Consider the following 13,146-nt stretch of genomic DNA (forward strand, 5'->3'; position numbering starts at 1 on the left):
TTAGATGTTTGAATTATTTTTTAAAAACAAACCTAGAAAACAAAAACCTCTAATGCCTCTGAAGTGAATATCAATAGATTCAATACTATGAAATTTCTGTTTCTCCTCTGTGTCTGTGTTCAAGGAATTTATTAATTTCATCTGTTGTCAAATTCATTGGCATGTAATTATTCATAATAAACATTTCCATACTATTCTTTTAATATCTATATGTGACACCCCTTTTTAATATTTAATATTGGTAATGTGTATTTCTTTTGCCAATTTTGCAAATGGTTTATTAATTTATTAATCTTTTTTAAACAGTTAACATTTTAGTTTGATCTGTTTTCTATTTCATAAATTCCTCTTCGTGATTATTTAGCTTTTTCTATTTTGTTTAGGCTTAATTTGCTAGCTCTTGAGATGGGCTTTTAGATAATTGATTTTAAAACTTTATTCTTTTCTAATTTTGTACTTAGTTATAACTTTCTCACAAATCACTGCCGTTAAGGCAGTTAATGCTGTGATTTGATAGCTTCTACTTTCATTACCATTCAGTTCAAAGCATTTTTATATTCTGATTACTTTGAGTCATGAGTTATTTAGTAGTCTTGCTTAATTTCTGAGCACCTAGGAACCTTATCACTATTATCTTTATTACCAGTATTATCCCACTGTAATCATAAAACTTACATTTTATGACTTTAATTCTGAAATTTATTGACACTTACTTAACAGCTCATAATAAGTTCTATTTGGTTATAACTTCATGTGTACTTGAAAAGAATGTATAGTCTGCAGTTGTTGGATATCGAGGTCTATAAATATCACTTAAATCAAACTGAGTAATTTTGTTTTTCAAATATTTTATATCTTGTTTTTTGTGTCTGTGCTGTTAATTACTGAAATATGTTAATATTTCCATTTATGTTTGAAAAGTTGCCTCTTCCTACTTTCAGTCAGTCAATTTTTGCATCATATATTTTGAAACTATTTTAACTACATGCATGTTTGGGATTGTTAACAAATCTGTTTGATCATGAGAAATTCTCTTCTTTATTTCTTCTAATACATTTTGTCCTAACTAAATTCAACTTTATGTGATATTAACATAGATCTCTATCTAGCTCTTGTATGATGATTGTTTGAATGTATATATATATTTTCCATCCTTTTATTTCAACCTGGTTCTACATGAAAAAAAAATTTTTCTTATAAACATTATGTAGTCAAGTCTTTTTGTTTTTCCAGTTTGACAATTTTTATTCTTTAAGTGGAGTAGTCTTATTATTTAATGTAATTACTGACATAATTTTAATTAAGTCTTCTATAATTCTATTTTTTATGTTTCTCTTTTTTTCCTTTGATCCTATTTTTCTTTAATTAATAAAGTTATTATTGAAATTACACTTTAAAAAGACTACAAAGAACAAATATGTTCCATCTTCTACATGAAAAAAATTTGTTTTTAATCTTGGGAAACATACTGACAAGTAACATGTACTGAGCCCTTATGTGTTATGCATGCATTTAAGTGCATTATCAGATTTGATCCCCTAAAACACTAGTATGAGACAAGAGCTATTATTTTTCATGATTTTTAGATGAGAAACTAAAGAGGCTCAGAGAAGTCAGGTGCATCATTCCTTTAGATCAATGACATAGCTGGGATTCAATAGTCCATGAAGTCAGCTAGTATTTACTTCTGAGTCCTTCCTTTCTAGATTGCATAGAACCAGTACATTCATTTAAGAAAAAAATATATTACTTTTTGCATGATGACCATCCTAGTCTTCTTCCTGTGGGCATGTGTCGTTTATCTGTGCCCAATATCATGTAGAGTTTCTGTTTCCTATTGCTTTGTTTTCACTTGTTTCTTGGTTTAGCTACTTATCTTCCAAGGTATAAAGAAGCCCAATCTGGGAGATTTGGTAGTAAATCTCCCTACTAATGGTGTGAAATAAATTGAGTGAGTTTGTTTGAGCCATGTGACAGTTTCTTTACTAATTATTGACTCTGATATGATGGAAGAAATCAAGGGGATTTTCCCCAGCTCATTCCTCTTGAGTGTCATTGAGCAAATCTGATTGATGTTTTGCTTGTTCAGGACCCTAAGATATGCGAACACTACCGAGTATTGCCCCGGATGGGTTACCTCTGCCCCAAAAATTTACAGCCTGTCTGCGGTGATGACGGCCAGACCTACAACAACCCATGCATGCTCTGTCATGAAAACCTGTAAGTATGCAAGCTGCCCCATTCTATCTTCCAGTGTGGAGGCTCTTGACTACAATGTTTACCCACAGTAGTGAGCTGCTCACAATTCGAGGCTGTTGCAGCAGCCAGTTGACTAATCATAGCAGTTCTAAATTCAAATTTTGTGACCTTCATCATTATATAAAATAGAGGAAAGTTGATGTCATCCCTTTAATAGAATTGCTTATAGACTTCACTGAGCAGAAGGGAAAGGAAAAAATGGTGGGATTACAACAATTAGAGAAAATCTCTGTAAACTCACATACACTTGTAGGAGTCTGAACATCATCCATTCTTTGTCTAACAAAAAAGCTGAGAATCATTGCCATGCAGTCAGCCCAGCCTATAATCACTAATGGACCTAATGACTACCTGAGGGTCACAGCTATCCCTAAGTCTCCTTCTTGGAGCAGGAAGTGGTGTCATGCAAAAGAAAGCACACTGGAGCAAATGGCAGACCTAGTGTCTGCTCTCACATGTGTTACCCTCTGCATCTGTGGGCCTGTTTTCTCATTATTCTGAGATTCGTGTCTTTATTGGCTAAGTGAAGCCCTTTCCCTGAACCAACTGACTTCCCAAGATTCTTGAGAACTGTTCCCGTAAATTAAATACAAAGGATTCATTGTTGAGTCTTTTGGCATTCGTGGTAGCTTTGTGGTTGCTTTTCTGCTCAAATGTTCTCTTACCCTCACCTTCATTCACCTTCTTTGCCTTTTCCCACCCTTCCTTTTACTAGCTTTAAATGAGAGCATGGGGAGAAAGCTTAACTTTCCCACTTCACCCGACCCCAGACTTACATGGCAATCCCAGACTTACATGTATATTCTATCCCTCTTAGCAAGGCCCACAATGCAAGGATGGGTCTGGTAGCCTCCTTTTTAATCCTGGAAAAATATTTGAATTTGCATTTATGTCCTTTTGCATCAAACAACTCCTTTAAAAAAGCCACTCTGCAGTTTATATACTTAGAATAAAATCTAAATATGAGAACTTTATGTGTTCTCACATCTGTAGGCAGGGCTTCAACGTTAACCCCTCACGGAAGCCTCACTCCCTGCTGTGCAGTGCTGTTCGCTTCATTGTACGAGGGTGAATTGAGGCTCAGAGAGTGCAGGTAATCTGTTTGAAGTCACAAAGCTAAGAAGTAGATTGGGCAGGATTTTAACCTTGTTCCTTTGGGGATAATACAGTTTTCTTTTCTCTCCACTATACCACTGTTTTATGCAAAGCAGTAGCTTCTTTTAAAAATTGAGGGAGTCAAAGATTCCTTTGATAATATGAAGAAAGTTAGCTCTTTCCAGAAAAGAAAAAGATGTGACATTGACAATTTGTATGCATAAAATCTATGCGGACATTAATATCTTGAAGTCCATCCATTGATCTTACAGTTTTAAGAATCAAGGAATCCCTGTTTAAGGAATTAGTACAACCATTCAGGAATTTGTTACTGTATAATACCTTATCTTTAGCCCAGAAATCTTTCAACTCCTCTTTATTGTAAATGTCATCCAATGTTCTTCATGCATCCTGTTAACTATATAAACCCAGGACAAGCGAATGTCTACTACAAGGGAACTTTAGAGTGAGCAATCCCAATGATGAAAATATTAATAAAAGCATGCCTCAGGATGGGTTGTTTAGCTAAATATAAAGAAACTGGGAGTATATATTATGCAGAGAAAATTCAGGCTATCCCAGAAAAAAGGAAATGGCATTGGTCTCTGTTGCCATAGAGAAAGCCATAGGGAAGCAATTTCAACTTGAGCAATGCCTCAGGACAAAATGAACTGCCTTGTTAGACAGTGACAGTGACCTTCCCATCACCAGAGGCAAACAAGTAGATGTTTGATAGATTCTATTTCTTAAGTAAGAGGCATTAAAATTTATGCCCTTTAAGAGTTTCCAATTATAAAATTCAAACTGTATGATTGTCTTGTTATATTTTATAAAATATATTTATACATATATGAAATCTATATTCTCTCTCTATTTTATGTTTGTATAAGAATATATTTATATGAAATATATTTTATAATCCCCAAGTCACATTATAGGTACTCATTAAAGTCCAGTTTCTCTCTGGGACCCCATTTTCCCATCTGTAAAATAATGGCTTTTGGACTAGAGGATCTCCAACTTTATTTCCAACACTCAACAATTCTATGAATACATAGATAAATGAAGTGTGATATAATAGATCCAGGGCTGGAAACCAATCTGGAGCTAAAGGAGAAGAGAGGGATTAAACATGGATGATGCCAACCAGAAAAAAGGGTGGAATGCAGATCCCAAGCCCTACTTCTAATTTCAGTTCTGGTTTGGTGCGCAAATATCACCCACATCAACCCTTGTGTTTCCACCCCCATCTTTGACAATGACTCTGTTCTGTTTTAGAATACGCCAAGCTAATACACGCATTCTCAGAGATGGGCCGTGTGAAGAGAGCACTTCAGAAATGATACCTTTCAGCATCCCAACCTCTGTAAGTACATAGTGGTGTTAGACCAGCTGGTAAAGGTAACGAAATGATTGCTGAAATATATGGGAAGAATAATACAGTAGTTAGCATTTTTAAAAGTTTACTAGGATCCTTCATGGAATTATCATAGCAATGTCCCTCAAATAACAATTTCAGGGTAGGCTTTTTTTTCTGTGGTTTGGAGACAGAGGCCAAGAGAGGTCAGATAGCAACAGAACTGAATCCACATATCATCCCCTTTTACATCCTTGCCTTTTACATGATATTAGATTCTCTCCCAAAATCAAGAGTGGACATTTTCATTTCACTTCCTACTAGGATGCTTTGACACACACAGCTGAGTTTGACACTCTCCCGGGTGAGTGTGTTTGAACAATGCCTTCCTTTAGCAAGCTGATATGTAGCTTGGGGGGAAACTGGGAGTATTCAGGTAAGAGAACAATTTTTTGTTCCCTGATAAATATGAGTTCAAATTTCAGTTTTTGATGTTCTTCGTGTATGAGACTTTTGACAAATCACATAAATATCTAAACCAAAGATATTGCTGCATTATTGAAAGTATTCAAGAAATACTGACCTTTTGCCTGACCAGGTGGTGGTGCAGTAGATAGAGTGTCGGATTGGGATGCAGACAACTCAGGTTTGAGACCCCAAGGTCGCCAGCTTGAGTGCAGGCTCATCTGGTTTGAGCAAGGCTCCCCAGCTTGGACCCAAGGTCTCTGGCTCGAGCAAGGGGTTACTCAGTCTGCTGTAGCCCCCTGGGCAAGGCACATATGAGGAAGCAATCAATGAACAACTAAAGTGCCACAACGAGAAACTGATGATTGATGCTTCTCATCTCTCTCCATTCCTGTCTGTCTGTCCTTATCTATCCCTCTCTCTGACTCTCTCTCTGTCTCTGTAAAGAAAAAATAAATAAATTTTAAAAAATACTGTCTTTTAAGCATTTGGCACAATGTCTGAAAATGAATGGCATTTATTAATATTGCCCACTATTATTATTATGCCTGAGAGATCAAAGTATGAACTTAGAGAAACGAACCCTGGCACAATACTCACTTTTACTAATTTTAATAAATTCTATTTTAATAAGTGTATATTTGATATTCACAAATATATTTATGTTTAATTAAAGCAGACAATATTTAATGAATAAAATAAATAGTTATTATTATCCATCTTATTATTTTACTCCCTTCCACGACCACAGAAAGCTTTGGCAGTAATGGAATTGGAAACTCTTCTGTCTGATTTGAGGATCTTAGGTAACACAAGATGAGACCATATTCAAAAGAACAGCTCAATGAGCCTTGCTTATGGGAAACTGGAGGAACAGGAGCTATAAGCCAGCTGTTCTGGTTTCCCACTAGCAGCTGGAAGGCAGGTAGAGTAGGCAGAGCATGAAATGAAATCAGGAAAAGTTCATTTCTTTCTCATCTGGGCTTGACAAAACCATCTCTCAACTCTGGGTCTTTACACATCCATAAAGAGAGGGTTTAAATTTCTACTCTAGTCCTCATATTGTGTTCCCTATTTTATTACATATAAACTCTTAGTGGTTTTCACCTCATTGTGTTAACTGAACATACAAATACAGCTGGCTACATATATCATAGACTAGAAAGGTACATAAAATCTTTATACAAGTCCCATAGACCACACCTTAGAGCACACCTTGCTGCATTCTTGTTGAGTGACCTTGAAAACTGCTTTAGAAGGAAGTTGCCATAGGACAGTACTGATAAGACAGATTTACTCAAATAATGAAGAATCTTGCCAGGCTAAGCTAACAAAAGGATTGTAAGGGAGTTTCTTCCTTTCATTTCTGGGTGTTTTCTTTCCATTAGAGTTATAGTATAAGCATTATTGAGGATAGGAATTATTTATGATGTGAGCTGATGGGATGAATCATTGAACAGAGGGTGCCCTGGGCATGGGTTCAGCCCCTCCGTATGATTCAGTCCTCTGATTTCAGATACACCAAGGTGGTCTGGGTAGGTCGTGGCTTAGCATTGCTCTGATAACTTATGAATTCATATTCTGGAGGTTGAAACCTATTGCCTGATCATGGTTCATGGATAGAAGATTATTTAAGAGTGTTGGGACTCCCAAGATTGGAGTAAAAAGCCAGGAAGTCACAATTTTCCTGGAAAAATAGATTGAGGATCTGGAACCTATGCTTTTACTTGCTATCTAAGAAGTACTCTCTATTATACAGTAACTGCTAAGATGAATGTAACTCTTTAGAATTTAATGTGCTTTATCCTTTTGCATCCTCACAATAGTCCTGTAATTAGTGCAGGGATTGTTATCTTTCCTATTTTTCAGAAAATCATCCTGCGACCTATCAAAGTTATATAGTATTATATCGTGGATCCAACATAGGTCTTCTGACTTTATTTCTTGTTCTGCCACCATCCTCTCTGTGTCAGGAGACTTTGAAAACCCTGGACTCTGGAGAAGGCATTATTTTTTTTTTTCATTTTTTTCATTTTTCTGAAGCTGGAAACGGGGAGAGACAGTCAGACAGACTCCCGCATGCGCCCGACCGGGATCCACCCGGCACGCCCACCAGGGGCGACGCTCTGCCCACCAGGGGGTGATGCTCTGCCCATCCTGGGTGTCACCATATTGCGACCAGAGCCATTCTAGCGCCTGAGGCAGAGGCCACAGAGCCATCCCCAGCGCCCGGGCCATCTTTGCTCCAATGGAGCCTTGGCTGCGGGAGGGGAAGAGAGAGACAGAGAGGAAAGCGCGGCGGAGGGGTGGAGAAGCAAATGGGCGCTTCTCCTGTGTGCCCTGGCCGGGAATCGAACCCGGGTCCTCCGCACGCTAGGCCGATGCTCTACCGCTGAGCCAACCGGCCAGGGCGAGAAGGCATTATTTTAAGTCAGTGAAGATTAGCTACTTTGGATGGAAATTCCTATATTAAGGAAAATACCAATACTATTTTGTGAGATGAACAGATAACAATTCTCAATTCAATGACAAAGATTTTTAAGGATTTAATAAGACCATAGCTTGTCACTCTCAAACCAAAGGAAATCTCACATTTCTAATTTCCACATGTAAGTGGATATAGAGGTTTGAGTTTGGAGCGATCCTGCTATTAGGGCTTCAGGTGGTATAGTGTAGTTACATGGAAGAAAACTTCCTGAGGCCCTGGTCCCCTTTTTAAAAATATTTCAATATTGATTTAATGTGGTCAATGTTGATTTAAAGAGCATATGGATATTGAATGAGTCAGGCAAGGAAGGGAGACGATTCTATTCTCATGACCTAAGACAAGCTATAAGAGTAAAGCATTAGTGTTCGAACAGTTAGATTCAAGTCCTGACCAAATGTGAGACCTGAACAAATCACTGGATTTCTCAAAGTTTAGTTTTCTCCTCTGTGAAATGATGTTAATAACTCCTTTGGATGAGGTCCACTCCTTTGGATGATGTGATCGAGAGCAGAGTTCATTTCTGTGTCTCCCTCAACAGGTAGGATGCACCAGGTGTTCAATAAAGGCTCATTGAATCAATTGAATAAAATGTGGAAGTGATTTTGAATTGTGAGTTCTTGGCAGAATGCAGGAATCTATGGATTACTTTGACTATGGCACGGCTATACATGTATAGCTCACATTTCTACAACGTCTCTGAATTTCTACCATCTAACCTACCCATCTTCTCTTCCAGGACAAATGATGCAAGGATTGGTGAAAGCCATGAGGGGAAATGTGTGCCCCAAGTCTGAATTGCCTACCTTCACCATCTGTGTATACAGAGAATTCTTCAGAGCTCGTCTTGTTAACTATAGGAAGCAATAGAGAGCTGTTGGGGGAATGGACTCACTGACTTTCAGTCTTCTCCATCTCTTTCCTCCTAGATTCTGTGGTTAGAGAGCACAGAGACATCTCCACCCGGTCTGTGCTCTGCAGATCCTGACCACAATGCTGTCTGTCCAATTACTTGTTCAATAAAAGTAAACCCAGCACAACACCCTTTCTGGGATTTCTTTGCCACTAATAGGAAGTTGTTTTTTACAGAAGTTAAATAAACTCTACCCTTTTGTCTTGCTAAGCCCACTGGTGGACAGCTCGCTTTTTTTTTCTGATGCAACTTGCTGTCGTAGTTGGGAACAGAGGTTGGGAGAGATGGGCTCCCAATCAGCCAACAGTCCTATAAAGCCAACCAGCTGTGAATGGACTTCACCTTCACCATCTGTCATCTGATCAGCTCCCCTCTGTAGCATCTTTAATTCCATTAATAGTATAACTATCTCTCAGTTACATAGGCTCCATCTACTGACACAAACCAGTAATTCTTTACATCGAATCATGTTGCTTGTTGACAATATCTATATCAGGTCTTGGTTCCATAATTTGGAGAAGACTAAGGAAATGAGAGTTTCACACACAGAGTGTGTGAGTCTCTAGAGCAGCACTATTGAATAGAAATATAATATAAGTCACAACTATACTTGCACATTTTCTCACAGCTATAAAACAAATGGGTAAAAATAAATATAAGGTCTACTGGAAAGTTCTGTCCGTTTTGGAATAAAACAAAATACAAATTTTTCTTACCATCAATAAACTTTATTAAATAATATAATTGCCATTATTATTAATGATTTCTTGCCAGCATGAGGGTAATTTGTATATCCCATTTTTGAAAAATGTTTTATCTTTTTATGCAAAAAATTGAACCAGTGCTTGTTTGATATCTTCTTCATTTTTGAATTCTTTGCCCTTCAAAAAATTTTGTAAGGACAAAAACAAGTGATAGTCTGAGGGTGCTAAGTCCAGGGAATATGGTGGATACGACAGACATGCTTCTGTAGCATTTCTTCCTTGTTGAAATTCGTAAAAATTACAGTGGCGTAAATGAACTTTATCAGTAGCCATGGGTACACTATCGCTTCACACATAAGACTAACATGAATCAACTTTGTTTTAGTTAATTTGCTACGTCAGTATGTATACATTAAGTGATAAAAATAGAGAGGCACACATGAGCCAAATAAACATGTACTTATGTGTCGAAACTTGTTGTGATAGAAACAGACAGAACTTTCCGGTAGACCTTATATATTTTATTTAACCCAATACATCAAAACTATTATCAAAATATAATCAATATAAACTTTTTTTTAACAAAATCATTTTTAGGAATTGGGTTTATTGAGGTGGCATTGCTTAATAAAATTATATAGGTTTCAGGTAATACAATTCTATAATACATCCCCTGTGCATTGCACTGTGTGTTCACTGCTCCAAGTCTAGTTTTACTAAATCTTTGATATTGGTATATGTTTTATATTTCCAGCACATCTGCCAAATTTCAAGTGCTCAATAGCTACATTTCAAGTGGCTAGAGACTATTAAACTAAACAGTGAGCTAATGCACATGAGAAATCTATCAGGATATACAAACTTTAAACAATGGTGAGATAGAACAACCAGTAATTCTGTCATGCTCAGAATCTTGCTACTGGTACCTAGGCGTGTTGTTCACTTTTAAATTCAAGGCTGGTGCTGAACACACTCTAGAGGGAGAAAGCCTATGGAGAATCCAACCTGGGTCAGATTGTTTTCAGCTACAGAGGAATTATGCCCGAATGGCAGGCCTACTTGGATTTGGGAAGTTTATTTCCCTCTGCTCTTTGTAATCTAGATAAATTTGCCACTAGGCTAAGTATAGTAGGATCTGATGATCTTTGTCCTTTATAACTGTGAAAATAAATCAGTGTCAATTTTTTTCTTATGTTATTCAGAAAAAAGAAAGAAGGCATGTAAATCATTTTTTGAATGTGAAAATTTTAGGAAAAGAAGTGAGAAAACAATGTTGCTATTTTCTTTAGCAATTCCAGGATGCATTTAGAGACTCTATAATATGTGAGACTGTATCTCCTTCCTGGTTATTGGTAGGAAATCCAGAAACTGTATTTTGATAACCAATACATACTCTTTTTGAAATGTAGTTGTTTGTTATGTCATTTTGAACATGTTATTGAGATGTAAACAACAAATTCTCTATAGTTTTATTATTATTATTATTATTATTATTATTATTATGAATATTAGGTAATATGCATGAAGTCTTTGTAATCCCACTTTTAAAACTTAACCAATCCTTGCTAATCATTCTGAACACTAGGGAAGAGTGTGGCTAAATGATAGGGTGGCTGATAGGTGGTCTGGTGTGTGATGAGATCAGGGGATGGAGAAAGGCCCAGGGACCTAGTCAAGGTCAGGGAGAGGGGGGAAGAGGTCAAGAATGAGGACCATGGAAAAGAGAATAGAGAATGGGCTAAGGATCAGAGATAAGAGTGTGAATGTGTTGAACATATTACTTGAGTTTTTCTTTTTTAATCTGAAAATTGACTTTTTTAGAGACACAAGCTAGGTGAATATAAAATGTCAGTATCAAAATGGCCATAAGAAAATAACTGCATTATATATCAGGTACATATCTGAATTGCTTCTTGATTAATACCCTGGTGGATGAAAGGCAGGTAAAAACCAGACTCATCTCATTGAGGTTTTAGGACCTGGTACTAAAATTCTAAACCAGGGAGTGACTAATGATCCTGAGATGGAACTAAAGAAAGCAAAGCTATTTCTGTCACTACCACAGAGTATGCATTTCCGTATAACTAATATTTCAGAATTCATTTTTAAATATGGGTTTTGCAGATTTACCACTGTCAAACTTTTATTTCCTTATGTAAAGAACTCTCCTGAAGTCTTCCTTTCTCTAGCAAGTCTTCAGAAGGCACTTATCCAGACCATGGGTGAACTAACTTTTTCTTTTCCTGTGAAAGGCCAATTAGCAAATATTTTAGGCTTAGTGGGACATTTAGTCTCTGGCACAACCATTCAATGCTGCTATTGTCTGAAGAAATGAATTTATTCCTTGGCCAGTTAGCTCAGTCGGTTTAGAACATCATTCCAAAACATCAAGCTCGGAGGTTCAGTCTACAGTCAGGGCACAAACATGAAGTGACCAGTGAATGCACAACTAAGTGGAACAAAAAATGAATGCTTCTCTCTCTCTCTCTCTCCATTCTTCTGTCTCTCTAAAATCAATCAATAAATGAAAACTATTAAAGAAAGAAATGAATATTCACTGTGTAAATCAATATACATGGGCATGTTCTCATAAAACTATATTTACAAAAATAACTGGTGGGCCCAGTTTGACCTGTGGGCTGCAAACCAGGAAGGTGTAGGAATCTATCTCTTTTCCTGCTTTTTTTTTGTATCCTAATTAGTTGTCTTCTTTTTGTTCCCTTCTATGTTGTTAAATACCAACCACACTTCTCATTCTGTGATAATGACAATCAGAAACACTAAATGTTGACATTTCTAAATCCTTAATGTGTGCTTGAAACTGAGCAAAGCACACAAGACTCACACTTGTCCCCCAATTCAATACGTTTTCTGACTTTCTTGGTTAACTCTGACCAAGGCCAGTCTCACAAAATGCACACAGATTTTTAGTAAAGGCAATGAATATGTTCTCAGAAACCACTCCCTGTGTGGCCTTTGTCCATGACGGGTGATAACATTTCCCTCCTAGAAAAAAAGCCTAACAAGACATCTTGTTTTTTTTCCATGACATCACCTTGGCACACTGCTAGGATCCCTTTTCCTTTCCAGTATGAAAATTAAAGTTCCATCTCAATAATACGTGACTGTAAATTATTTTTCAAGCATGAAGAGGGAACAGAGAAAAGGCTTTGTCCATTGAAGATCAGTTTCAGGAAAATGAATCCAAATATTTGTCACACTTAATGGGATGAGCATAGAGGTCGTAATGGAACGGACTGTAGAGGTCCTTTTAGGCTACTCTGACGTGCTGCCTTTCTCCGGGCCAAGCCGTTACAGTACTCATAAATCTCTTTCAAGCCTAGAGATATATTGCATTTTATCTTATTTTTCTTCTTTTATACATTTTAGACACTTTTTCTCTTCAGTGGACTTTTTCAGTGGCCTAACAGACTTGATTGTCTCCATCCTTTATAGCTCTTTTTTGTTGCTGTTGTTGTTTAATCTCCAAACAACCTCTTCAATATACAGATCTTCTAATTCTGCAGTGTAGATCAGGGGTCCCCAAACTACAGCCTGCAGGCTGCATGCGGCCCCCTGAGGCCATTTATCCGGCCCCTGCTGCACATCCGGAAGGGACACCTCTTTCACTGGTGGTCAGTGAGAGGAGCATAGTTCCCATTGACATACTGGTCAGTTTGTTGATTTAAATTTACTTGTTCTTTATTGTAAATATTGTATTTGTTCCCATTTTGTTTTTTTACTTTAAAATAAGATATGTGCAGTGTGCATAGGGATTTGTTCACAGTTTTTTTACAGTCCAGCCCTCCAACGGTCTGAGGGACAGTGAAATGGCCCCTGTGTAAAATGTTTGGGGACCCCTGGTGTA

General features: G+C 37.2%; 1 protein-coding gene across 2 annotated transcripts in view; it reads left to right on the forward strand.

Moving 5' to 3' along the window:
- SPINK5 (serine peptidase inhibitor Kazal type 5) overlaps nt 1-8,784 on the forward strand; it is a 64,131-nt gene extending 55,347 nt beyond the window's left edge. For both annotated transcript variants that reach the window (XM_066272910.1, XM_066272911.1), the window contains 3 exons: nt 2,090-2,220; nt 4,633-4,720; nt 8,401-8,784. In XM_066272910.1, coding sequence (XP_066129007.1) covers nt 2,090-2,220; nt 4,633-4,720; nt 8,401-8,409 — 228 coding nt within the window. In that variant the 3' untranslated portion in view covers nt 8,410-8,784. The remainder of the gene's footprint in view (nt 1-2,089; nt 2,221-4,632; nt 4,721-8,400) is intronic.
- The last annotated feature ends 4,362 nt before the right edge of the window (nt 8,785-13,146 follow it).

The sequence above is a fragment of the Saccopteryx bilineata genome, chromosome 4 (genome assembly GCF_036850765.1).
Source record: "Saccopteryx bilineata isolate mSacBil1 chromosome 4, mSacBil1_pri_phased_curated, whole genome shotgun sequence".
NCBI classification, from domain to species: Eukaryota; Metazoa; Chordata; class Mammalia; order Chiroptera; family Emballonuridae; genus Saccopteryx; species Saccopteryx bilineata.